This window comes from Talpa europaea (genome assembly GCF_964194135.1).
Source record: "Talpa europaea genome assembly, chromosome: 9".
Lineage (NCBI taxonomy): Eukaryota > Metazoa > Chordata > Mammalia > Eulipotyphla > Talpidae > Talpa > Talpa europaea.
Window position 1 is genome coordinate 12,311,831 of NC_140076.1, and position 27,868 is coordinate 12,339,698.

Below are 27,868 nucleotides of genomic sequence, written 5' to 3' on the forward strand. Positions count from 1 at the left end.
CCCAGCCATGTCTCCTATTCAGCGAGCCTGCTGGGATAGTGGGGGGCACTGCCCTGCAGCCTTGCTCTTCTGGACAGCGGGGCCGTGTGGCCTATCTCCACTGTCGCTGAAGGCAGTTTCATGTCTATTCATACTGCTGACCCACACGGTAAATGGCTTTTAACGTTTCAGTGTTTCTCTTATTCACAGCAAGTTACTTTTATAAAAAACTAAATTCAAGGTATTTATTTTAACCACAGTTACTCTCAATTGGCTATTAACTGTTGTCTTGGGTTAACCCTGATGACTCTCTTAGGGAGGTTTCAAATTTTTAATCTGGTACAGTAAGTACTCACCTAACATTGTCATTGATAGGTTCTTGGAAACTACAACTTTAAGCAAAAGGACATGTAATGAAACCACTTTTACCATATACTGATATAAGCAAGCATTAAGTTCCTACAGCATACTTCTGCTTAAAGAAAAGCAAACGCACACAGACCTGGGAGAATGTGCAGACACTGTATGGACAGTGAATTGACTCTGTAGCAGAAAGAGGGTATTCGAGGGCTTGCTGTACCATTTTTACTGATTATGCTGAAAGATGAGTGGTTTTACATTTTTGCACTTGGGTGTCCTCTAAACTGTTTAGTCCGTCACTTTTAGTTTCTAGTTATCTTGATAGCCCATAGATGTACCTCTTCATTTTCTCTTAGGACTTGCTTTCCACTTGACTTTGGTCATAGAGCTATGCCACTGGACCTTAGGCCAGCGGTACTTAAGTGATTCCTGCCATGTCTGTCCTTACTTAAACTGTATCTTACTCATGTTTTTTTCCTAACATTGGTACCTAAAAGTGTCAAGCACATAATAGGTGCTCAAGATATGTTTGCTGTACATGGACTCATTCAACATTTATTTTATTTTCCCCAGTTCTTGTCCTAATCTTTTGATGGCAGTAACATTAATACCACTTTGAAAGAACATTGATTCACTCTTGGTGGTCATTTGAGGCTTATGTTATTTCTTCCTCAGTTTCAGAGGTCAGAGTATAAGACCTCTACAAATTACTCGGTGGCTGTTATATTCCATAATAAATCTTTCCAGCTGCAGAAAGAAAAGAGGAAAAGATCCTTTAAGAACTTAAGAATGCATTCAACAAAACTGAGTTAGGGAGGCACCGCTGTGTGCTGAGGTCCTGCACTGTCTTTCTTTTAGACAGTTTTATTGAGGTATGATTGACGTACAGTAGACTGTACATATTTAAAGTGTACAGCTTGATGAGTTTTGAAACCTGAAGCTGTCACTACAATCAAGATAGTGAACATATCCATCACCTCTAGAAGTTTCTTTGTGTCCCTTTGTAGTCCCTCCCTCCTATCCCTTTCTGCTCTTTCATCCCCAGGTAATGGTGATCTGCTTTCTGTCTTCGTAGATTAATTTGCATTTTCTAGAGTATTATATAAATGGAACCACAGAGTGCATATTCTTTTGGGCCTGGCTTCTTTCACTCAGCATAACTGCACTTCCTCCATGTCGTGACATGCTGACCCTGATTTATTGCTGAGCAATGCCCCGTCATATGAGATACAATTTATTTGTCCAGCTCTACCGTTTACTGGCACTGTGACCTGGAACAACTTAATCTCTGTAAACCTTATTTGTAAAACAGGAATGTTATGACCTGTATCAAAGAGGCACTGTGAAATTATTAAGATTATTTATGTAAACCTCATAGTAAAATGCCAGGCACATAGAAGGAGCTCAGTAGATAGCAACTGCTATTGCTTATACATTAACTTGGTATTTTTAGACTTGACCTTGAAACCCCTTTTGCACTTAATGCCTTATAATATCTTCGTGCCATGGCCATTTACTCTGACACATGAGGTAGTTTGCTGTTACTTTAAGCTTCATTTGGAAGTCAGGCTTTCCAATAAGGTACCACTACCCATTTGGAATGACCTTCCTAAATTGCAGGTGTAGTGTCCTGTACAAAGCCATCAGTCTCTAGAAGAGCGTTCAGTGTATGTGAAGTCATCTGGGGCACTTGTTAAATATACACCGCTTTTCCAGAGCGTTTGATTCTTAGGTTGTGGCAGAGCTTGGGAATCTCTGTCTTTAACTAGTTCCCCATGAGCTGCTGTTTTGGTACCTGTACATCATATTTGGGAAGTCCTACTGGAGAAGTCAATGGCTTATGACATTCCTAGTGTAAGATGGCAGATGTCCTACGTCTGTGCTGACACTTGTCAGTGTTCTGAGGCACCACAGATAGGCATTTTTCCAAGTGTTACTCTTTGCTTACCCTTCATTTCTACAAGTGCTGACTGAGCAAGTGGCATGTGCCAGTCATTGAACTGGTTGCTAGGAAAATAAACATAAATAAGCCTGTTCCCTGTCCTCACAGAGGCTCTTACAGTGAGGAAATCCTGCCACATGTGTATTGTTTTAGGGGAAGTATGCACAGGAGTCACCAATTACAGAAATCACCAAAAGGCCTCAGTATTGAGAGCACTTAAGAGCTGTTCACTTGGAACATCATTCTACATTTCACTGCAATTGTTAAGATTACTTTTGGGTTTGGGTTTTCATTTATACTTTTTTAGCTCGCAAAGAGCTTTGAATGTTGTTGGTTGTCACTATTTGGTTGAGCATAACATACCTGAAACAGTTTAACATTAAAATAATCTACCTTAGAGGTGTGGTTTTGAGGCTGCAAATGATATCCTGGTTGAGGCGGACCCCGTCTGTTCCTTTTCTGAAATACACATAACGATATGGGGTGTGCATCTGGCCTGGACTGAGTTTAGGGAGGACACCGTGAACCTGTGTCCCGGTTATTTTATTTCCTGAGATAAATGATGAAAGGTGGCAAAGCCATTCCCCGAGCAGTGATTGCAGCAGCACGAGGAGAAGCTGGCCTGCTTGAATTGTGTGAAATCAAAGCCAGAACTGATTAAGGAGAAACCTCTTGGGACCTGGGATGGGAAAGTGTCTTCTGCCCGTCTTTATCTCAGCGCTTACCTGCAGCCCGGTAGAAAAAGCAGATGCTGACCGCAGAGGCATTCTGGCTGAGCTGAGTAAACCTTTATTTAAGGGTCGACTGATACTTTTCTCAGCTCTTATAGTAGAACTTTAAATTTTAGTCTCCTTTCTTTATTCCTACGCATGTACCTGCTTTTTATTGTGTATATGACAAGGTGAGTCTTTCTTTGACTAGAATAAGGAGATAAGTTTTTCTCCCATCAATTTCTTTGCCATTTGTTTCACTTTCACCTAAAATTCCAGAAAAAATCCCAAAGTTGAAGACCTAGTAGCATTTTTTTCGCCTTCAACTTTCATTTCAAAGGCAAGCAGTGGAGGTTTGTCAAGAAGTACAGGTCTATGTTTTGAGGACTGTTCACTGACAGGGTACGGGAACCCTTTTGAGAAGTGAGTTATGAGGCTTCAGTTTATTTTATTTTCTGAGATAAATGATGATAGCGCATGAAAATATGTTCTTTTTCTATCTCATCTCTGCTAATTACTAAGTCTAATAAGTAGAAGGACTAGTGGTTTATGGCAAGGGTATTTCATTCAGTCAGACAGTTATTAACTGTGAGAGACTAAGGAGTGAAACAAATACTCTAGCTACTACCCAATGTTGATAGTGATGTTGGTTCTAGTAAATCCAGTGTAAATGGAATTTGATTTATATTGTAAATGGATTTGATTACACTCAACCTCCGGGCGTTGGCACTGGCGAGAGGGTGGAAGGAGCTCAGTGTTTTGTCACTAGCCCGTGACCCTGGCACGTTCCTTCACTGCACTGGTTCCATTTAATGTCTCCCAGGACTGACGTGAGGAGAAGGGTAGGTGGTGCACAGACACAGTGTCTTGGCCAGTGCTGGACTGTTATGGTCTGTCTCAGTGCCCACCTCTGGCCCCCTGCACTCAGAGGAAGCATAAGCAGACAAGAATACAATGTAACCCAAATGAATATGAAGGCAGTAGGCAAACAGTTAGGGAAATAAGTAAATTCATTGAAAATATGTGGGTAGAAGGGAAAGATTGAATGGTTATTTTTATTTTTTTATTTTTTACACCATTGTTCATTTTTAAACAATATTTGCTTCCCTCCACCCACTCAGGTGTAGTCCCCATAGAGTGTCCTTCACCCGTGCACCATCACCTCAGTCCCCTGTGCTTCTCCCTCCCGCCCTCTGATCCCTCTCCCTCCTCCCCTGCAGTATGTCTGTGATTTATAATTGTCCGTTTTTGCTTTGTTGTGTTTTGTACTGTTACTATTTTTTTTACAGTCATGTCTTATTTGGTTCCCCTATATTCCTGCTATAAGTGAAACCATCCAATATTTTTCTTTTTCCTTCTGGCTTATTTCACTGAGCATAATTCCTTCTAGCTCCATCCACATTGCTGTGAATGGCATGAGTTTTATCTTTTTGATTGCTGAATAATATTCCGTTGTGTATATATGCCACATCTTCTTGATCCAGTCATCTATTTTCGGGCATTTGGGTTGTTTCCAGGTTTTACCTATTGTAAATAGTGCTGCAGTAAACATAGGGGTACATAGGGAATCAATGTGTCCTTTGGGTAGATCCCTAAGAGTGGAATTGCTGGGTCATATGGAAGCTCCATTTTTAGTAAATTGAGGAACCTCCAGACAGCTTTCCATAGTGGTTGAACCAGTTTGCACTCCCACCAGCAATGTAGGAGAGTTCCTTTTTCACCACATCCTCGCCAACATTTGTTGTTGATTGTTTTTTTGATATGTGTCATCCTTACTGGTGTAAGGTAGTTTTGATTTGCATTTGCATCGATGTGGTTTTGATTTGCATTTCCCTGATTATAAGGAATGTTGAACATTTTTTCATATGCCTGTTGGCCATTTGCATTTCCTCTTTGGAGAAATGTCTTTTAAGTTCTTCTGCCCATTTCTTGACTGGATTGTTTGTTTTGCTTTTGTTGAGTCGTGTGAGTTCTTTGTATATCTTTATGATCAGTCCCTTATCAGTTGAATGGAGTGCAAAGATTTTTTCCCAGTCAGTGGGGTGAATGGTTTTTAATCCACATGTAATAAAGGGAGAAAAGCTCCTATCTGTAAACATATTAGCCTGTATTTCACTCATAGATAAAAGTACTTACTTGTGTGACCAGGAATTGATATGATTCACTGAAGCATCTTTAAGAACTGATGGAGTTACAAATGTCTAGCTATAGAAGATTACTCTGGCTTAGGGCTTTCTTAGACTTCTCTTCTATGTAGCGGGGGAACGCCAGCCAATATGCACCCTTCTGTTGAGGAGAGGCAGATCCACTATTTCAGACACAGTGGAGGCCCGGGCAGCTTTGGGGCTGATGGAATAACAGTCACTGTACTGCTCTGGTGCAGGTCCCTAGTAGGTTCTGGAAGAAAGAGCAGAGAGGGGGCTTTCAGGCAGCTGACTGCTCACTCCTGGCCGTTTCATCAGCCCACCCCTGCTTCTCTTCCCAGATGGTCACCCTAAGTCACCGCTGAGCAGCGAAGTTAACAAATGTTTTAATTTCACTGCTGAGCAGTTCTGCAGAGAGGGAGACAGCAGAGAAGATAATGAGAAGTGCGTCAGATGCCACCATTGATGAGAACTCCTCTTTCCCACTGGCTCAAGTGATAATGCCAGATAAATTGGAAACCGAGAGGTGGATTTGGGATAGTCAGAGCCTGGAATGCACAAAAACCGACCTAGGATAGAATGAGATAGCTATATCCTGTATCAATTAAAATGCACAGAAGAAAGGAAGAAAGAAAAGGGAAAATAAAGAGGAAGAAACATGTTTGTTAAGGGCATTAGCAGTGAACTGCTCTGCATTATTTATTGCTATGTAGCAATTTACTCCAAAATTTAGTCTCTTAAAAGAAACATTTGTCACCCCCATGGTTTCTGGGGGTCAGAAGTCCAGGCATGGCTTAGTTGAGTCGCTGGCTCGGGATCCCTTGCAGGGCTGCAGACATCTGGAGGCTCAGCTGGGGAAGTGTCTTTTCTAAGCTCGCTCACATGACTGTTGGCAGGCTTCAGAAGATCTTCGTCCAAGCTCACTGACTGTTGGCCAGAGACATTAGTTCTTTGCCACATGGACCTCTCTGTAGGGCATTTCACAACATGGCAGCCTACATCCCCAGGAGCAAAGATGGGGGGCTGTGGAGGTGGAGGGGAGGAGAACAGTGAGATGGAAGTCACAGACCTAACTCAAGAGGTGGCATCCCAATACTTGTGCCACATTCTCTTCCTTCGAAGCAAACTTTAGGTTCAGCAGGCAGGAGTATTGGGAACCAGTTTCGAGGCTGCCTTCCTCAGGTCCCACTGTCAGGGAAAGGCATTCTAGAAAGATGTTAGGCCAACCAGCAAAAGCGTGAAAAGCCGAATAAATGAGGCCAAAGGAGGTTAAGATCCAACTGGTACTTTGTCTCATGTTATTTTTAAAATGACATTAAAATAGAGTTAGGTTCTCGGAATTTACTCTAGTAAAACCTTTGTTTTATCTAAGTTTAACTTTTGGAGTTGACTAAAATATGTAGGATTTTTTTTTTTTTTAATTAGCTTTAGACAGCCATCCTGTGATCTGTTGTGATCTGTTCAGGCTATACCAAGCAAAGCAAATAAGCTAAAGCCAAATCAAGGAACACAAAGTCCAATTCATTTATAATTCCTATTAATTTGGGTGGAGGGGAGAGAGATAAAAATCTGTAAACAAACTTTAACATATGATTACTATTGGAGTTTACAGTAACTAGCTGAACTTTGCAAGTACAGATATTCATGACATCCCTTCCTGGGTGTGTGTGTGTGTGTATACAGAAAACCTTAACATTTTACTCTCTAAAGAATCTCATGAGAAAACTTATTTTCAGTAGTTTTCTTTCTTTTATACTTAGCACTGACAATAAAAATATCAAAGATAGCCTATAGTTTTGCCAGGCAGAAGTATAGACTACATATAAATCTGTGCACATGAAATCAAGTTTTGGTTACCATATTTTTTCCCAATAAATTCATCATTTCTAAAACAGAAATTTTAATTTCATCTTCTAGTTGGCATTCCTCCCTCTTGTGTGAGAATTGCATTGTCAGAGCAAAGGAAAGAACACTAGTTTTACTTTCCCACTAGAGTTGTTGCTATTAGTATTTAGGTTCAGAAGAGTCAAGACAGCAAGTTGGGTTCAGAAGCTGTGTGCTCAGGGCTTCCACAGGAAGCATGGTGTTCATGAGCTAAAAAGTGCCACAGAAAGGTCACGTTAGTGGGATCAAATTGTTTAGGGCCTTGCTTGCCAAATCCAAGGGGCACAGGGTTCTCGTGGGTGGCTAATCTCTCTTTCTGGGCACTTCTGTTCTATAGGCCATAATGGGGTGTCTTAAAGGTGAAGAAGGACATTCAGCATTCCAGAGAATCCTGGATAAAGTAAGAGAAGAGAGCCTGGAAGTTCAGACTGTCATGTCGCTGTTGAGGCTGTACCAAGATTCAAATCTTGCGGTGAAGACGGCACTATTAGACAGGAAACTGGAAGCTGTGACGGCAGAGCAGCCAAAAGGTAGGAGAGACCTCTGTCCGCCCAATTGAGTGAGTTTTATTCTGGGAAGACTCTGTAAAGCTTGCTCCGGTGATAAATTCCTTTAGTGGCTTAGTTACTGTTAAGTGGTTTCACATAAATTCTGCATGTGATTCCAGAGGACACATGTTAAATAGATACTGACTAAATCTGATGCTCCATTTCTATCTACTAGTTAACTGTCTGCACCTTGACGTTGGCGAATACCATCAATGTTCCCCTGCCCTTCAGGAAGCCACACATCTAAATCACTGTTTCATGTGCCCAGGGTGAACAGGTTCACGCTTTAAGGCTGCAGTTTCTCATTTGGGTTAGGTACAAAGCAGTGGCCTTGCCAACCAGAAGTTAACCTCTGGCTGGCTCTGTAGCTTTGTGTTTCGACAGATAAGTGAAACATTTTTCTTTTCATAGAGTTTAAACAGAATAATAAAGTATTTTCCTCTCCAAAAAGAGATTCTGCGTTCGAGTGCTCAGAATAGGCTGAGAATCACTTTACAATTCTGTTAGATCTCTCTTGACAAACCATGCTATCATTTTCTTCAAATTGACTACTTTCTCCCGTGTATCTCTAACTCTTTTTCCCCCAGGGAGCACAGAGGAGGGAAAGACCTTGTCTGTTCTGTTACTGGAACACAAAGAGGACCTGATCCAGTGTGTAACACAGCTGAGACCTATTATGGAGTTCCTGGAAACTGCCAAGGAGGAATTCCTGACTGGCACCGAGAAAAGGGTAGCTGTGTGGAGTGTCTCTTCCTCCCTTCTCAATTCACAGAGCACTGTTTAGAAACCTCTTTTGTGGCATGTAGCACTTTTCACCCCACAGTTCTTTGTGTGTAATGCATAGTAAGCACCTTTAAGTTCAGGGTCTTGTTTCCTGCTTCTTTGTATCCCTTGCAGTAGCGGATTGAGGGCCTTACACATTGTAATTGTGCATTAACTGTTTAGATGTGGGGTGGGTGGGTGGATAGGTGGTGGGGGGGTGGGGAAATGAATTGATGGACAGATATATGAAGGATGAATATGTGACAGTCCTGCCCTGACTCTATGTATTTTTTAATGAAAAACTGTTGTCCCGAGAGTTTAAGTGTTAAGGTATATTTTGTCATTATTATGACATTTTTCCTCTATTGAAATGATACACTGTTCTGTAGAGATTTGGGAAAATGAGCAAAAAGAAAAAAATTTGAATCTTCCACATCTCACACTTAGATGATCATTGCCAACATTTTAGAGTGTATACTATACTTTTCTTGTTTGAGTCCTTCTGGGATGGGGTGACACAGGATATACGGTTTTGTAACTTTGCTCTTTTATTTAATATATTTTGAATAGATAATATGGATTTTGGTGGCTGTGTTGTATTCAGTCTAATGAACACACCATAACTCGTTCATTCTTTATTACTGGGCATATGTTTCCAATTTTTTGCTATTATAAATGATTCAAAGAACATCCTTCTACATAAATTTCTGCAAACTTCTCAAATTATTTCCTTAGAATAATTGCTAAGAACTGGGATTTTGGAATAGAGGGTATAAAAATTTTCAGGTATTTGATATATATTGCCAAATTGCCCTTCAGGGGAGTTGTACCAATTTACTTTCCCACTAGCTAGTTTCTACAGTCCCCATAAAACTGCTGGCATGGCTTCTCACGTCAGTTAGATAACTGTATTTGGTGGTGTTATTGATTTCAACTTTGTGCTAAAAATATTTTTATATCTGGAAGGAAGGAATAGGACCAGAAAACTTTGTGGCATCAATTCTTAAAACTATGGGAAGGAGCTTACATCTTCAGGAGACAAGATGGTTAGAAACCCAACGGCTTGTGGCTAAGCACTGGATGAATAGTGCTGGATTAATAGTGGATTAATGGGGACGGGTTTTAGATTTTTTTTTTTCCCCTCATGATCTTATATTGCTGTTCTTTCATATAAAGTAGGAACTATCTTTAATTGCAAAACTGGATCTTGCAAATCATGTTTTTAAAATGTTAGCTTCCTTGAACTTAGAGAAAGATTTTAGATTAAGTGTAATCTCAGACACTCAGGTTAAGCAAGTTGCCGATAGCTTTAGGAGTGCCGGATTCCCTGTTCAGTGCTCTCATGAGATTACTCATTCAAACCTCTTATTAACTAGATTGAATGTGTCCTTTCAACGGTTTCATTGTCTTGGTAAAATCGTATTTATAGGTAGAGCCCAAACTCAGCCTCATTCTCTGCAACAAGGCAGACCACACTGTCATTTTCTTCTGTCACTTTCAGTTTACTTGACAGAAAGAGTAACAGAAGCAGAAGTTCTTCTGAAGCAGAAGAACTTAAATTAGTTATAAATCACGAAAACACTTCTTAAGATTGGGGTGCCACCAGAGCTTCATTAAGCTACCCCCCAAGAAAATTGAAGCAAAATAATAAAGCGGGGGTGTCAGAGTGTGTGTTGACCCAATAGCCACAGTGTTTAGACATCATGTGGGACAAGCACTTGGGCATTCCGGAACTTTTTCTGTTATGGGATGGTGCTTATCATAGGTGCCATAGCCCTTATGTGCGATGCCTTGGGTTCTGTAAGAGGCAATAAATAGGAATGTCTTTACTTCAGGATTGGAAATAGGTACAAATATTTGTGGTTTGCTGTCCACTAGGCAGTGTGTTGAAGATCTTTTAAGCACTATTAAATTCTAATCTTTCAGCAACTTTTAAAATCATAGATATTATGCTAATTTTAAAGATGAAGAAACAGACCCCTAAGAAGGTTAAGCAACTAGCCCAAAGCCACAGTTTCTTTGGACCAGTACTGCAACCCACTTCTGAACAAATCACTTCTGAGCAAATCACGCTATCTCAACCACCATGCACACTGCACCTAATAAGATCAGTTGTCACTGTCATTTATTAAAGATCACCTATATCTAGGCATTATGGCTGGCTCTACAAACAGCAGTTTTATTTTATCCTTATAATAACTGGAAGAGTTGATATTGTTATCTTCTTTTGCAGATGAAGAAAATGAGGTTCAAAGAATTAAATAACTTACCCAAAGACACATAGCAGTAACTTTTAAAACTAGGGTCCAAACTAGGTCTGTCTGACTTTAAAGCCTGTGCATACTTTTGATGACAGTATCTGGATGCGTTGCTACATATCAGGTTACTGCTTAGGGGTACAGTACTGAAATCAGTATGGTCTTCAGATACAAGCTCTTAAATTTTTAATTATGATTGACTTAGTAGAACTCTAAAATATGTTAGACTTTAAACAAAACGAATAACTACATTCTCTTCTGACAAGGACTATGACAACTTGATTTATGATATATGCATTCCTTTCAAATATAGAGATCTAATATAGATATTCTCTCCATATACATGAACCCAATTTGGTTTTATAGCTAAATTCATTATTTTGAATGGGAGTTAATTTGATAATAGCGTCCTCTGCCTTGCTGCTGTAACTGATTTGCTTGACTGTTTCTCCCGAGAGCTGGCATTTCCCCAAAGGAAAGCTCAGAATTCAGTTATTGTGAATCTGTAGATTACATGTATTGAAATAATCCCCTGCATTATCAGTTCCACAAGAGCCAAGTTATGCACATTGAGTCTCAATTCCCTAAGAAGCAATTCTATTGTAGTAGAAAAACACCTGTAAGATAGCTGTCACATGCCTTATTTTTCAACCTTTTGCTGGAGTTCTGTGCCCTCTTGGCTCAGCACACCCTCTAGCACACCATGGAAGAACCAGGTAGTGGAATCATGGGGCGATGACTGGGGCTGATGTATGTGACCAATAGAATGAGGGGGAGAGATGATATATAGCTACAAGAAATAAATATAGAAATACACCTTAGATCTGTTATTTTGGAGACTACCGACTAATGTATAAATTATCTGAGTATTCAAATTGCTATGCAAATAAAATATTTTCACAAAGTGCAACCTTTTGGAGGTGAAGGATATGTGTAGACCTTCATTTGAGAAAGGAAGATCTTTGTCGAGCTGTTTGTTTGGAGGCGTTTTGAATATTTATTGAAACAAAATAAGGGAAGAGACTGAAAAAAGTAGCGCTAGAGATCAACAGAGAAGGAGGTGGAGAGAGACAAGGCATCTTGTAATGCAGCTTGCTGGGTTTTCCAGTGGTATGTCAGCTACACTTAGAACTGCTAGTAACTGGTGTCTGGTTGATTGCTTTCCACTGCAGGTGATTCTGAATTGCTGTGAGGGCGGAACACCCAAGGAGACAATAGAAAATTTGTTGCACAGAATGTCGAAAGAGAAGACCCTGACTGCTGAGAGTTTGGTAAAACTCCTCCAGGCTGTGAAGAAGTCATTCCCAAACTTGGGCCTTCTGCTGGAGAATTTGCGGAAAATAGCCACTTTGCCGAGCACCACAGGTACTAGTTAATTGTTGACTGTCTGGACCACTCCTGCAGAAAATGAAAGCTTAAAACACCCTTTCAGTTCTGTGCTGGGGAGATGAGATGATGGTAGGAAGTGCCATTGCAGAACAGACGCAAGCTGTCACAGAGCGGTCATGCTTGTATTTCTGGAGTTTGAACTGAGAATTATTTTCTCCATTAAGCTCCCCCACGAGGTTCCTGTGTTCAGGTTTGCTGATGTGTGGTTTTTCCAGGACTGGCACATGTCACCTGTGACAGCTTAAGGTGCAAACGGGCTCATGAAGCTGCTGATATTGACACGCTGTGTTGACAGATGTGAGCAGCAGAAGCACCAGTCTTGATTTCCCCATTCCCTACTTGAATGCTCTTTAGTTCCCACAGTCCCTGGAATTAACTGCTATCGTGTCCATTCAGCTTGGGGAAGTGAGTCCATATTTCGTTCCCTAGAAGACAGCTCCACTCTCGCCAGTCCTCCCCTTGTCCCGGGCATTTAAGACAGAATGGTTTTCAAAAAAAGGATATTTGGGGATGAGACTGGTACCTCTCACATTCGTTTTTGTGGCTATTGTAAGGTAAAATACTTAGCACAGTCCCCCTGGCCCAATGTTATAATCATCACCACAAGTTACACAGTGGCAAATATCTTGATACATTTTCTGTATTTAGATCATTTCTTAAGGTTAGATTTCCAGAAGTAGAGTTAGGGGCAAAAGGAGAATAAATTCTTAAATCCTTCCAAAGCTAAGGGAAATGCCGATAGTTTTGCTTTGTCCTTACTTTCAAATAAATCTGACCTTTTGAAAGAGAGTCTAACAGATTGGCTCAGAGGACATGTAAACAGCAGAAGGAGGGTCAGCTCCACCACCACAGCCTTGACTCAGGCCTGTATTTTGGAAGCCACATGGATCCTTCACCTCAAGCTTGTCGAGTAATAATTAACCCCTTGACTGTGCATCTGAATCTCTTATAAGTGCAGCCTTCTAATTACCCCCCTGTTGAGTAATCCCAAGCAGCTACCACCGGGCACTAACTTGCAAAGTGTTAGTGGTTTTGTGACCCTGAAGCACCAAGTGATTAAGTGTGGACCGAAGGAGATCTGAACACATGTGTATGAGGCCCTAGGCCAAGAGCTGAACTTGCTCTCCAGAGGAGGCAGAGCTCTTGTGCAGATAACTCTCTTCCTCTCTCATTTGTATCTCCCCAAGTCTTCAGTAGAACCCTTAAGGAGGTTTTGTTGAATCAAACATTATTGTTTTGCCAATATCCTTACAGTCCAAGCAAGCCCTGGTGATTATGGCACTGAACTATTGAGACGGTATCACGAAAACCTCTCTGAGATTGTCACAGACAACCAGATGTTACTAAACATGATCTCACATGTGAAGAGTTTAGCCCCTGGAGAAAGAGAGGTAAGAGAGGAAGAGAGAGAGGGAAGAAGGGAGAGAGGGAGGAAGGGGTGGGGCAAATGAGAGCGAAGGAAAAAAAAGATGAACCTATGTATTTTTTAATATATACTTATATTTTATATAAATATATACACACAGCCATGTTGAGAAATGCTAAGGGGTGTGTAGAGAGGGAGAAATAGAAGTTGATTCTGTTTCTAAGGCAGAATAACAGGTAGGATAGTTACAACTGCCGAGTACGAAGAGGGACCCTCCAGAGGAGGAAGGAAGAACTTGGTCATGTGTACACGTTTCTTAGTTTGAATGGGGTGAAGGATGTTGAACATCCCCTCCCAGAAATACTGTCCCGTCACCTGGTGCTCAGACTCGCAGCTCTGCGGCTGGGCCATGGCCGGACCGTCCCTCACGTGCGTGTTTGTGCTGCATCTCGAAGGTCATGGAGAAGCTGGTGAAATGTGACGCTGGTTCAGGTGGTTTTAGTTCCCTGATGTCAGCAGTCCTAGAAAAGCAGATTCTCTCTGCAACAGCCATTTGGCAAGTGCTGCTGGTGGCTCAGGAGACAAAGACCTGCCCATTGAAACTGCTCATGGAGGAAATCCGCAGGGAACCTGGCGCCAACGCTTTCCTCCGGGCAGGTAGGTTACCTGACCTCTGTCATGGCCTTGCCCCACTAGGCATTCTTGTCAGTCTTCCCAGAAAATAGGAAGCACTCCATCGTGGTAGACATTCTACCTTGGAACTAAGGATCGTGTATTTTATTCAAGGATATGGGAATTTATAAACCTTTTTAAGTAATTGTCTAAGTTTATATTAGTAATTGTATTCCAATTAGAGCGCCATTTGCCATTTTCCACACACCCACCCCAAATAGGAGAGAGGTGAAGGATGTTCTGTCATGAAGAACTAAGTTGAGAATAGGTGAAGGGAAAATAAATGGTGCTCTGAGTTTCCCTAATGAGTCTTCAATCCCTCTTTCTTTCAGTGACTGCCCCAGAAAGTGCTGCCTTAGAAGCCATCCTGAGGCATCACACATCGATCCTAGAGGCCATCGAGCAAAGCATTGACATCAAGGGCTTTTCCTCAGAAGAAGAGCACCTGGCAGAGGATGTCAAAGAGGTGCTGTGGGGACAAAGTGCAGGGTTTTCCAGTGGCTGCTGGAAGGGTCTTTGTTCCTAAGGGTGGAATCAGCCCATAGACTGCCTTACATGGCCCCTGTAAGCTAGCACTTTGTAACACTTTTGCTCTTTTAATCCTGCCAACTTTGAGTGGCAGGTGATGCCACCTACATTTTACAAATCAGGGAACTCAGGCTCCAAGGGGTTCAGTAAATAAGCTCCAGCTGGTTGGAGGTGAATCCAGGATTTGAACCCACATTCATGTGATTCCAATCTAGATTATTCCATTTGTATGAACCTAGGTAAATCTCAAAGGGGCTCATGATACTATTCTCCAACACGTTCTGAGAAGCAGCTTCTTCCAAAGGAAGGGAAGTAAAATTGTTCTTATTACATGCTCTATTCTGGCTTCTAGGAACAGCCAAGATAAACATAGCTAGAACAAAGCCTTTGTCCATATGGAGTAGCAGATAGTGCCAACTCATTTTCTGTAAGGCTTCTCACAGTGTGGCCAGCATCCCAGAAAAGCCAGGTGGGGACTGGGTGAAAATCATGAATGTCCAGGCCAGGATCATGTGCATCTTGAGTGGGGGGACTTAGAGAGGAATGAAAATTAAATTACAATTCATCCGTGGTGCTTTGGATCCAAGTAGGCCGGAAGGTGTGCACACAGGTGCCCGCCACGGTGGTCTGACTCTGGGGGAAGACAGTGGCGCACATTTGTGTGTGACTTCAGAAGAAAGAGTCATCTGCTAGACTCTCCCCAGAATGCCACACACTTCAGAGATGGGCTTCTGCCGTTGATCAGTTTTAGCCTCACTAATTAGTCTCATGCCTGCCTCTAGGGACATCAGGTTTATTTAGATAGACTTTAAAAGAGCAGAAATAAAATATCTTCTAAAATGAAAATTCCATTTGACCATCTGTGGATGGTTTAGCTTTATTTTCTCAGTGTACTGACTCTTTCTGTTGCTCGCTCTAACGTTCTGAGAGAGAACAGCTTTGAAATAATATTCTTGGCCTCTTTAAAGCCCTGGTTTGAACCTTCTCTAAAAAGCTGTTTCTTTATGAAAGAAAATGATGTTTAAAAGGGTCCATCTAAGTATCTAAAAATGTGAAGCCCCTGATCATGCAGAATTATTTCCAGACATCGAAACAATTATGTATTGTGAAAAATGATCCTGATCTTCAAGACAGAAACACCAGCAGCCAAATCCTACAGCTTTCTAAGCTTTTAATATTGAGATCTAGAAAATTTAATATTTAGACCTGAAATGTTAATATTAAGAGCCAGAAAAGTTCTTTGGGCGATTCCTGGTTTCCGTGAAGATATTTCTCATGGAAAATATTTAATGATCCCTTGCTCCATCTTTGTATTTGCACATATGCCTCCTTTTCTTTTTTTTAATTAATTTTCTTTGAAAAGAGAACCCTCTGCTGTATTTACAGCAAGAAATATAAACTTGTTGTAGATAAAGCATGCCTTCCTGAAATTTAGCTTTTTTCTTAAGTTGAAAACCATGGAGAAAATCTGATACTAACCGCAAATCTCTGTCTCACGGTATTCATTTAGATTCTGAGCATTTCCTCTGAGACAGCCAGCCCTGAAGCTTCCCTGAGAGCAGTGCTGAGCAGAGCCACGGAAAAATCCGTTTCGGCCGTTGAAATATGTCACCTCCTGTGCTGCATCCACAGATTTTCCCCAGGCCTGCAGCCTGTCGTGCAGGAGTTAGCACGCATGGGTAAGAGGCGGGGGGCTGAGAATCCTGCCTCAGGAGACCCCAGATTGTTTCCTTATTAGAGAGAAGAGGTGACCATTCCTAGACTTCTTCCACTGCTACTTCATTTTACATGCTTTCCGCACTTAGAAAAGGCACGGGCATCGATGTGAGATGACTCTATTTGTGTTCCTCAGAAGTGAAAGACGACAGTGGTATCGCTGCAGGGGTTTAGAGGGTCCCAAGCAGTCTCCAGTCCCTTACAGTTAGAAAGCCAAGTAGAACAGAACTCCCAGGGCCACACACTTCTCTCCTGTGCAGGTTTCCTTACTCAGGAAAATGGAGAGGAAGAAAAATGGAAGGTGAGTGATAAACTTCACCTTGAAGCTACTGACAAAGCAGAGGGAAAGACAGCCGATCCGGCTGAAGAAGAATGCCAGTCCAGGAAACAGAACCATCAAGGAGAGCCTGGTTCCTTGCCAGAACCACCCGAGAAAGACACTTCCGCGTCCCCAGACTCCGCCAAAAAGAGTTTTGTCTGTCAGGCCTGTGACAAAAGCTTCCACTTCTACTGCCGCCTGAAGGTGCACATGAAGCGCTGCCGGGTGGCCAAGAGCAAGCAGGTGCAGTGTAAGGAGTGCAACGAGACCAAAGAATCCAGGAAGGAGCTGGAGAAGCATCAGCTGGAGGCCCATGGTACAGTTGCAGAGGCCGACATCCCCAAGAAGAAGAAGAAGAGGCTTCCAGTGACGTGTGACCTCTGTGGAAGAGAATTTGCTCACGCCTCAGGTACATCCAGGAGGCGGGTCATAGGGGGTGATGTGTTGGGTATCGGCCTTCAGATTCCAGGCCTTGCCTCCACTGTGTGAGGTAAGGGTGGCGCGTGGGTCTCAAGGATAGATCAGGCTCCAACGGGGCAGGGTGGTGGTTGGAGGAGAGCAGGAGCTTTGTATCATTTGTCTGAGCTAGAATTCCTCATCTGGTATATAAGCACCCTGACCCCGCCTCATTTTTGGGGATTGCTGGGAAGACTTAAGATGATGTAGCTAAACTCCTACTATAGCACTTGCAGTGGAGTTAGTTCCCAGTAAGGTGTAGCTGTTCTTATTCAGAATCATAACCAGCTATTTAACACCCGAGGTTTCCACATATCACTTCCTCCTTGATAATAAACAAGGTTCTCGAAAACCACAGACTGTATAGTCAGAACTGTGTTCCCTGGCCCCAGATATCTGATAAACCCAAGGAAAGAGAAAAATGAATCTTGTTTCTCTTTCTGGGTAGCTGGTCCTGTTTGAGAGAGGGAGGGAGGGTGGGGAATATAAACCCAGAGCTCTTCATGCCTGTTCTGAGGAAGAGTGGGATGCAGGGGACTGGGTGGAGGTGCAGTGCGGCTGGGGTCTTGTGGTTCACTCTCTTGAACGCTGGCTGGGGGTGATGTGGCCTATGACCTTACGCTGGACTCAGGGTTGCTGACTGGTATGACTCTGGCCCCTGGCCCACCCCCCAGGCATGCAGTACCACAAGCTGACGGAACACTTCGATGAGAAGCCTTTCTCCTGTGAAGAGTGTGGGGCAAAGTTTGCAGCCAATTCTACCCTGAAGAACCACCTTCGCCTTCACACTGGGGACCGCCCGTTCATGTGCAAGCACTGCCTCATGACCTTCACCCAGGCCTCTGCCCTGGCCTACCACACCAAGAAAAAGCACTCGGAAGGTAAAGTGTGGAGAGGTTCATTTTCTCCTGCAAACTTTTACTTGCTTAAGAACCCATTTGGAATTAGGTATGATGCGGATGAATCCAGAAACAGAACAGACACTCTCTGGGCACACGGGTGACTGGATGTGTGCACAGGCATGTGAAATGCTTGTGGCGAGTTTCTGAAGAGAGGCTGGCTGATGCAGCGCTGACTTTATTTACCACTGTAGAGTTTACATAAAGCCCAGCATCCCTTGGGCTAAGGTGGAGTGCAGGAATGAGTGGGTGATCTCAGGTAATGAGAACTCCCTCCTTACCAGGTGGGGACCCTCTGGCACCCTCTTCACAGGATTGACTGATAGGATGGCTCAGACCTCTCACCCCGGGTTCCAGACACCCGTTCTGTTATTGTCAACTCCCAGATACTCTGCTCCCAGGACTTGCCTTAGAATGTGGTTTTGTTTTGAGGAACGCCAGGAACGTGTGGTGCTGTCTCTGATAAACTGTCTCTTTCCAGGGAAGATGTATGCGTGCCAGTACTGTGATGCTGTCTTTGCCCAGTCCATCGAGCTGTCCCGCCACGTGCGGACCCACACTGGGGACAAGCCATATGTCTGCAGGGACTGTGGCAAGGGCTTCCGGCAAGCCAACGGCCTCTCCATCCACCTGCACACGTTTCATAGTAGGTACTGGGACCATGTGTGTCGGGCGCTCAGTGCCGGGACCGCCCCCAAGAAGGCATGTACCCATCGTAACAGAAGTTGTCACCAGAGCTGGGCCCTGTTCAGTGCCTGCCCTCCCCCATGCTCCTGCAAAAGTCAGAGTCCCTCTCTCCTGTTTCAAGAAGAATCCCATTTTAATGTGTGATTGATTGCGTGATGCCAATTTCTCTGTCCAGGCTGTTTCTTTGTCTTTCTTTTTAGCCTGCATGGCTCTGTTTGGCTGACAGAGGCAAATTATGTTTGAAGGGAAAAGCTTCTATAACAGACAGGCACTGGAATATTCCCATTAGTCCACTGAGCTCCTGTTTTCTACCCACAGCCTCTTCCCCACTCTCATCTTATAGTCCTGCCTGCCTTTCCCAGTAGGGCAAACTGGACACTGAGTTAATGTGTACCATCAAATGTTGGTCTTCTGCCCAACATTCTCTTCCAAATGCCATTGTATTCACTTGGTAGGGTCCACCCCATCTTTCTCCCCTTCTAGAATGGATACAGACAAAAAGGCACTGCTATTCAACACACACTCAGGAGGGAAAAGGAAATTCTGTGATTCCTCATTACATCGTCAAAAAATCGTGGTATGGCTTTGGCTGGCACTTGGCTGCTGCTTCAGAGGCCCTTGTTGCAGTAGGAATGAATCAGCACAGCCTAGCAGGAACCTCAGGACACTGAACTCACAGACTTGGATTTGAATCTTGACACTACCATTTACTTTCTTGAGACCTTAAACTCATTTCTTAGCTTCCAAAGCCTCTAATACCCCTTCTTAAACTAGAGAAAGCAATACTACCTCCCTGGATTATTGTGAGAATTATTCATGAGGTATCATATGTGAAACATGAAGTTTCTTACCCGGCACATAGAAAATGCTCAATAAATGCTGGATATTAGTGACACGAGCAACCCTCTCAGGTACCGTGAGAAAACCTGTCTTTTTTGCACACCTTGCTCCTGTCTCCCCTCCGTGCCCATCCCCCATATACCAGTTTCAGTTGAGTTGTCACTAAATACAGTGTCTTGCAAGCATGTGCTTTGTGTCAGCACATTCAAGTCTGCCGCCAGCCAGTCAGCAAAGGACTTTGCCAGAGAGACTGTGTGCCTGGCATGTGGCTGGCCCCTGGATAATGCTGGGGACTCTGAAGTGCTACCTCTCCCCACAAGAAGTTTACAAGGTTGTCCAAAAAAATCTAGCTGTGGTAGACTTCCAGACAGTGGATGTGGCTTGGACCCTATGCCACAGTTTTGATGTCCTCTTGACCTTTTAAATTGTGCTCCTCTTCCAGTAGCATTCCCTGGGAGTCAGCAAGGGGTGACCCTAAGTTTCTAGAATGGAGGGGGTGTATCTTCGGCAGCATCCAGTCCCCTCTCATGTCGGCACTCCCCGCCTGTTCCATAGGCCACATCGCTGCTTCAGAGTGTCTTAGATGACATTGTGAAACAGATTTCAAGAGCTCCTGTCTGCAGGGAAACTCGTTAATGATCCCGAGAGCTGCTGCATATTAGGATTCCTGAATTAATCTGAATCCATGCACACTAAGATGGGCCGGTAGGCTGGGCCTTTCTTGTGGGCAAAGGGTTTTAGTATGAAAACATTCCACTTTCTGTTGCTTTCAGAAAAAGACTGAAGTTTCCTGCCATAGGGAAAGCAAATGTATTCTTCATCACTCTTGGTTCGTCATTCTGAGGTCTCAGTGCAGCTGGCGTGTCCACTTAAGCATGTAGCTCAGAGCACAGCTTGGGAGTGAGAGCTGGGATTGTTACCCAGTTCAGCCATCCGCTCCTAGTGCCACTGGGCCCTCTTTAAATCTTGATTTTCCTAATCTGTAAAATAGAACTGATAGTGGAAACTGTGAAAGGATTAAGTGAGCTCATTGGACACAAGGCTTCAGAACACGCCTGTCCCTTAGCACTCATTACACCCTACCTATGAAAATGTCTTTATTGTTGAGTCCACAGTGGAGTGCAAGGAAGCATTCTCAGTCATACTGCTGATGACTAAGGAATAAGGGAGGCTCTGGGGAATGTGTTAGAAGTCTCTACAGAGGATTGGGAAACGCAGAGATGCCCCCTGCAGGCAGGGAGGATGCAAGGACGACACCCCCAGCTATGTAATAGGATGGAGTTTACCTTGTCAGCTATTAAGTGAGAAATTGAGGTGAACTATTGGGTGCTGCAGAGGCAGTGAATCCTAAAGCCTTGCAGGAATCCCACCTTCCAGGATGATGGTGGAGTTCCCTGCACTGGCTTCCGGTCACTGGAGTCTGTGACCTTGCACAGTGTGTGAACAGTCTTGCATCTGGACCTGTGCACGGGCACCTGCAGTGCGCTGACTGCGGCCTGTGGTCTTTCTTTCCCTCCGCCCTTCTCGTGGCTGTCCCCCCGGGAACCAGACATAGAAGACCCCTATGACTGCAAGAAGTGCAGGATGAGCTTCCCCACTCTGCAGGATCACCGCAAGCACATCCACGAGGTGCACTCCAAGGAGTACCACCCCTGCCCTACGTGTGGGAAGATCTTTAGCGCCCCTTCCATGCTGGAGCGGCACATGGTGACCCACGTTGGAGGGAAGCCCTTCAGCTGTGGGATCTGCAACAAGGCCTACCAGGTGACCCCATTTTCTGGGGCTAGGTCCCCCTACCCCTGACCTGCTCTCCCTTCGACCTTCCTTGAACCCCATGTTGGTGGCTTGCAGAGCCCCTCTTTGTATCTGCAATTTGGCTGGTTCTTCTGAAGGAGGCAGCTGAGAGTGATTGAGATTCTTTAAGGTGATCTGGTCAGACACGGCTCTTCACTAGGTTTCTGCCTCGTCATAAACCCGTGCTGCCTGGCCCTGAGCCCTCGCGTTGTGTGTTGCGTGAATCCTGTTGACCCCATGTGTCTAGATAGCAGAGAGTGGCAAGGGATCGTGTAACACTGCCTGGAATTCTCTCGTTTGGCACAGTTATTGGTGGTGTGTCTTTTTTTAAGTGCCGGGGCAGGACTCTGCTTTTTTACCTTAGAATTTGGTATGTGATTAAAGTGAAACCCCACATAGTACTAAAAAGAAGCCACATCTGTGAGAAACTCTTAAACCAGAGAGAAAAGAATGGCCATTGCAGGCATCTGTAAGATGTGGGGGTGGAGAGAGATGACTAGCAGCTGAATGCCACTCAGCAAAAACTAAGGGTTGGCTTTGTGCCAAGTCTTGTGCTGTGATATTAGTGTCAAGAGCTGATGGAGACCAGGGCTTCATCTCTTGGGGCCCAGGGGATGGCAGGGAGTGTCTCAGCACTGCTTTGGGACCTGAGAAGGACTGGGGCACCTGCTACAGAGCAGGGACAGCCTGTGCCCCTTTGCTGCACCCCAGGCCCGGGAAACAGTGGTGAAGAGCATATGCTCCAGTTGCAAGGCCCAGGCTTGAATTCTATTCTTGCTATTTACTAACCTGTGACCTTGGGCAAGTCATTTAACACCTCTGTGCCTCAGTTTCCACCTCACTGAAAAGACTCTAACACCCCCCCCACAGGCTTGTGAGGGGTGAAAGATGTATCTCAGTAAATGCACCCTTGTTCCCATCCACTCCCGCCTCCCCTCTCCTGCCGGTACTAGTGTGCTAGGTAGTGAGTGATTGGCAGTCTACACGCTTACCTGAGAACGTTATTCCCCTCTCTTATGGGGGTCTTGCTAGCACATTCTAAGATCTAGCATTTGCAAAATTCCTTGCAGCAATTGTCTGGCTTGTGGTACCACAACCGGACCCATCATCCTGACGTGTTTGCTGCTCAGAACCATCGATCTTCCAAGTTCTCGTCACTCCAGTGCAGCTCCTGTGACAAAATGTTTTCCAACACCATTGAACACAAGAAGCACATTAAAACGGAGCACACAGGTGAAGTCGGGGTGCCGCCGACCGTGAATCTGAGCTGATGAGTCAGAGCGACTTGGTGTCGTGGCATCCTGGGTTCTGTCCCCAAATCCCAGCTCCAGGCTGTAGTATGGTGTGCTGTGGTCCTGACCTCTGTTTGCCGCACCCTGGAGAGGCCGCTCCGGGCACCGGCAGCAGGTTCTGGAATGGGCAGGTTCTCAGCCCTGGAGACTTAGAGTAGTGTAGGCTCCCACCAGCCCCTGAGTCACGACTGCTTACAGCACCTGGAAAGGGTGGCATGTTGGTGGCAGGCAGGCCTGGGAGGAAATCCTGGCTCTTGCCCTGAACAACGGGGTGGCCATAGCAAGAACTCCTCTCTTCTGCAACTGTTCCTTCTGAGAAAAGGAGTTATTAGCACCTCCTTGCAGGTAATCTGGAATAATCACAACTGCTAGTCATGGACTGTTTCCTGAGTGCAAGGCACAATTCAAAGCACATGTTTGTGTTTTCATTTAATTGCCTCATGGTAGTCAGGGTGCTGTTTACCCCCGGATCACACTAACAGAGCCGAGGTGTGAGGTTCCTGGTACATGGTAGATGCGTGATGAGAGTGAGCCCTCGCTCTTACCCCACGCCTGCTACTCTCCAGCCTTAGAGAGCCATCCCCCACCCCCTTCTCATGTGCTTTGCAGATATGAAGTTCCACGAGTGCGACCAGTGCAAGGAGCTCTTCCCCACGCCAGCTCTGCTGCAGGTTCACATCAAGTGCCAGCACTCAGGTCAGTGCCCCACCCCAGATGCTCTAAGCTGCACGGCCGCGGGCGTCTCCTCCTCTAGCCACAGCAGCGCGTCTCGGGCTAAGTGACTTGACTAACTTGTGCCTCGGTTTCCTCATCTATAAGACAGGGTCAGTTACAGTACCTACCTCAGGGTAACCAAGAGTTCAGTATGTTAGTGCACAGAAAGCACTTGAGGCCTGGTGCCAGTGAGCACCCCTGACTCGTGATCTGTGTTTATCATTGTTGCTGCTCTAGCTCATCAAGTCTAAAGTGCCACTTAAAGAATGTGCATTTTTAATCAACCACTAAGAAAGAGAAACTCCTGCCAATTAAGTTATACTTTTTTCCCTTAGAATGTGAAGGTTATTCTAAGTGCTGCTTTGGACTTAATTTGGCACAGATTTCTCTACTCTTTTGTGTGCATACATAAAAAGGAAACATAAGAAATATATTGACTAAGGGAGGAGTGCAGCTTCTTGGCTTGTCCACGCACGTGTTATTCCACGTGGTTCTGTGCTCTGTGTGGAGCAGCAGTGATGGAGCACATAGTAGGACCGCAGTTTTGGTCTGTTGCGCAGTATGTAAAACGAGCCTACATTTCATTCCTGCTTTGGGAATGCAGCTGGTCACCCACCCCTCACCTCCTGTCTAAACCATTTGGTTCCCCTGAGTTGAGAACACACACCACTTCTGTCTCGGGGATTTTTTTCCAAGTCAAGTCTCAGTGCTGCCACTTCAGATGTTCCTGGGTGCACCCAGCTTCTGCCTCACCTGTTGATGAGGGGCCATCCCTCCCATTCCAGAGATGCTAACGTGTGCTTCTCAGAATTGGGGAAGTACAGTGTCATCACCACCATATCTGTAGTTGAACAGATAATGGGCCTCAGCAGTGGCAGATTTTTCCAGCATCTACTGCTAATCAAGCTATGGCTTCAGGGCCCTTCATTTGCATGGGTCCTTCCAAAGCTCTGCCCTTAAACCTATTTTTAAATTTTGCTTTATTTAGCTGGTTCCTCAGACTATGTAAACTTTAGTCCTGCAGAAAGTGGATCTGTCTCTCTCCTCTCCTTCCTCCTGCACTTGTTGCACCCACAGCCTTCCCCTTTGGTCTCCCCTCCTGCAGGCTCGCAGCCCTTCAAGTGCCTGTACTGTGCAGCGACTTTCCGCTTCCCGGGTGCTCTGCAGCACCACGTCACCACGGAGCACTTTAAGCAGTCGGAGAACACCTTCCCCTGTGAGCTCTGTGGGGAGCTCTTCACCTCCCAGGCCCAGCTTGACGCTCACTTGGAATCTGAACACCCAAAGGTGATGGACACTGGAACCCAAGCAGCAGCCTCACAGATGGTGCAGGTGATTCTGGGGCCCTGAGATACGAGGGTGTGAATGTGGGGTTCCCAACGCTTCTCTAGAGGCGACTCTGCCATTACACCCAGGCTTTCCCTCTGGGGTTCTCAGAGGTCCCAGAATAATTCATTCATGACCAGGAGGTCCTTGTGGAAGAATCTCTTGGGACCTCCTACCAAACAGAACAGAAGAAGATTCTAGTCTCCTGGTGACCACGTGTGAAACAGCCCTAAGTAGTGGGAGCCTGGAATAAAAATTTCCAGAAGTGGAACAACCTGTTTCTCTTCCCGTTTCACACATTCCCTGTCTTCTGCGAGACCCTATGGGACAGGGGAGACCTCAGGGGGTGAAAGCTCTTTGTTGGGACCACCCTTGTTGAAACACCTTTCTTGGGGGGCACAGGGTGCATTTAGACATGTCGGGGTCTCTCACTTTACCTGAGTGAAAAGCCTGTCTCTTCTGATGTTTCAACTCACTCCAACTCCTCTGTTCCCTGGTCACCTTTTACTCCTCTTCCCATCATTCCCAGAGAGGGTGGTCAGAAAAAAGAAAAGAACTCAGCTTCACTGGCAGTAGTTCGTGGATGGACTGGAGAGGAGCTGTAACCTGCATGTCCAATAGAGCATTTGCTATAAACCCCTTCTCTTTCTTTCTGTGTACCTTCTGCAGGCAAAAGAGGGCAAGTCGGGTGGGCAGGCCCCCAGGGGATGCCCCTGCTGCTGTCAGCCAGAGCGGCTTTGCTGTTTCCTGATTTCTACATTAGGGTTCGTGTAAGATGGCCTTTAGGAAAATAGGGGGAGATAGGATTCATTGCTTGAAAAAAAGAGCAGCTCTCCTGCCTGCCTGTGACTATGCAGGTGCCTCTCTTTTTCCCCTTTTCCCATTAAACCTGTCCTTTTAAAATGTAAAAAAAAAAAAGGAAGGATGGAAGGAGGGAGAGAGGGAGGGAGGAAGGGAGGAGATGGAAAGGGAGAAAAAGAGAGTGAGAACTATTCTATTCCAGGTGATTTTTGACGGCACGTTACAATTGGTGTCTTCACCTCCACAGCACAGTCATAGCTGAGCTAGGCTCACCCCCTTCCACGCACCCAGGCCTAGTCACTTTTCCCCACTCATGGCCACTTCTCAGGAACCCGTGGGCTCCTGCCATAGCACTCTGGACAGCACCAGGCTTCCCTGGCCACCAGAGCTCTGAAGAAGCGCCAGTCAGAGGCTCAGACAGAGCTGGGCTTAACCACACAGACAATCCTCCCTGAGATGGAAAACCCCTCTCCAGCAGATGACCCAAGTTTGGAAAGGAGTATGTGGGCTGTAGAGGCAAGGAGGGGCCTGCCCTCCAGAGGGTGGGAGGAGTGAGTGAGTTGATAGAGGTCAGGTTTCATCCACCTGGTCAGCCGTGTCACCTGATGGAGGTCCAGAAGTGCCACCTTTGTCCAGCTGAGACTTCTGGTAAATCATCCCTGTGTCCCATGTTTCCAGACGAGACTAAGCACCTTCCATGGCATTCCTTTCACACGGCTCTTCCCTCCGCGGTGCAATCCTCGAGACAGGAAAGCCTGGTGTGAGAAACTGAGCCAGCGTTCACTGGCGTAATCATAGAGTCCAGCACCCCGAGATGGCTTACTGAGCTAAATTATAGCAATTTAGTGCACAGAGTTATTTAAATTGTTTGCCTGCCTTCTCTTTTGCATCACTGGTGTGTTAGACTTGCCTCTTCCCATTAGGCACATGTAATTGCTCTCCTCAGGTGAAAACATAAACATCATCATTACAGCATGAGGTGGGAGCCATGTAAATGCCGAGCACACTGTGGACACTGCCCAAAGCAGCCTCGCCGCCTTTCCCTTGCAGGTGATCCAAACCCCAGAGCCGGCAGCCCCGGCGGAGCAGGTGATCACGTTGGAGGAGACCCAGCTGGCTGGCTCGCAGGTGTTCGTGACGTTACCAGACTCGCAGACATCCCAGAGCAGCTCTGAGCTGGTGGCTGTGACTGTGGAGGACTTGCTGGACGGTACGGTGACCCTGATCTGCGGCGAGGCCAAGTGAGTGGCTGCTGGACTGGTGGAGGGGTCCTGCACTTGCAGCAGGCGTGGTGCCCTGCACTTTGCCCTTGCCCTCCGTCCTTGGCCATCCTGAAGGGTGGGCATCCTAGCCCAGCAGCAACAAAGTGGTCTCCCTAGAGAAACAGACCTAAGTATCACGGTTCTTGTAGACCTGACGATGTCTGAACATCGATACCAACACTACCGCCTTCCGCAGGAGGCAGGCCTCTTCCCCACAGACTTGCTGCTGTGGCCTCTGTGACACTGTTCATCCCCAAGTGGAGTGTGGCTTCTGAGGTAGAGTCTGAGTGAGCGGTGGCATGTGAGCGGTGGCATGGGAGCCTTCAAGTGGCGGCTAGAGGTGGGGCTGATGTGCTGCTAGCACCTTTGGCCACTTGAAACTAGAGACAGACACCAACAGCCCCTCTGAGGACCCCCTGCCTTGAGCACACTTGGCCCTTCCTCTCTTCTGTCATCCTCCACCTACTTGGGTGCCCAGCCCGCCTGGTGGTGGTGGTGGGACGGGTAGCACATGTTAACACAGGAAGCCCTCATGTCTGGGTCCAGCCCTGCCTTGCCAGGACCAACAACCCTTTCCAAGCGAAGGCTGTGGAGTGTTTCTATGGAGGAGTTCAATGTGACGCCATCCAGCTATGAGACATTTTCTGCCTTTCCTGCATATTCTTCCTGGTGTTCTACACACGAAGGCTGGTTCCTGCAGTTTTTCCTTGTTATCCTCATCCCCTTTCCCTAATCAAAGCCTAAAACTTCTATATGGCCCCAGGGCCTTGCCCCTCGCTCTGAAGCAAGTTAGGTGGGGATGACCCAGCATTGTGCCTCTCAGCCGCCCTTCCTCCTGCACGGCTTTCCGGGCCTCCTGAGGGCCTGCTGTCTGAGCTCTTCAGGCCGCCACTGCCACTGCAGGTCAGTGGTCCTGTGGAGTGTGAATTTCAGATCCTTTTTATCTTCAGTTCCTAAAATATAATCTCATAATTAATGGTTTGTGGAATCCACTATGAAGTGCAATTAAATGGATGTAGGTTTCTGCCACTTGGAGGGAACGACAAGCATTTATCTTCCTGATGCTGACACCAGAGCTTGAAGTCTGCTGGTGTCATGTTTACATTCCAGCAGGACTGGCTGCCACTTGTGTGGCTTGACCTCCTGCGGTGGGTAGTGCCCAATTTGATCAGCGCCTCAAGGTACAGGCTGCCAGAAGATAAGCCTACCCGCTCTATATC

General features: G+C 45.5%; 1 protein-coding gene across 1 annotated transcript in view; it reads left to right on the plus strand.

Moving 5' to 3' along the window:
- Positions 1 to 26,631, plus strand: part of ZBTB40 (zinc finger and BTB domain containing 40) — a gene marked incomplete at its 3' end in the record, with an annotated part of 62,572 nt that extends 35,941 nt beyond the window's left edge. Inside the window, exons 4-18 of the mRNA XM_084243715.1 lie at positions 7,357 to 7,549; positions 8,155 to 8,297; positions 11,760 to 11,952; positions 13,231 to 13,367; positions 13,798 to 13,999; positions 14,347 to 14,480; positions 16,053 to 16,221; positions 16,519 to 16,986; positions 17,708 to 17,914; positions 18,414 to 18,578; positions 21,009 to 21,223; positions 22,324 to 22,486; positions 23,155 to 23,241; positions 24,365 to 24,591; positions 26,437 to 26,631. Of these exons, the coding sequence (XP_084099841.1) occupies positions 7,357 to 7,549; positions 8,155 to 8,297; positions 11,760 to 11,952; positions 13,231 to 13,367; positions 13,798 to 13,999; positions 14,347 to 14,480; positions 16,053 to 16,221; positions 16,519 to 16,986; positions 17,708 to 17,914; positions 18,414 to 18,578; positions 21,009 to 21,223; positions 22,324 to 22,486; positions 23,155 to 23,241; positions 24,365 to 24,591; positions 26,437 to 26,631 (2,898 nt within the window). The remainder of the gene's footprint in view (positions 1 to 7,356; positions 7,550 to 8,154; positions 8,298 to 11,759; positions 11,953 to 13,230; positions 13,368 to 13,797; positions 14,000 to 14,346; positions 14,481 to 16,052; positions 16,222 to 16,518; positions 16,987 to 17,707; positions 17,915 to 18,413; positions 18,579 to 21,008; positions 21,224 to 22,323; positions 22,487 to 23,154; positions 23,242 to 24,364; positions 24,592 to 26,436) is intronic.
- Between the last annotated feature and the right edge of the window lie 1,237 nt (positions 26,632 to 27,868).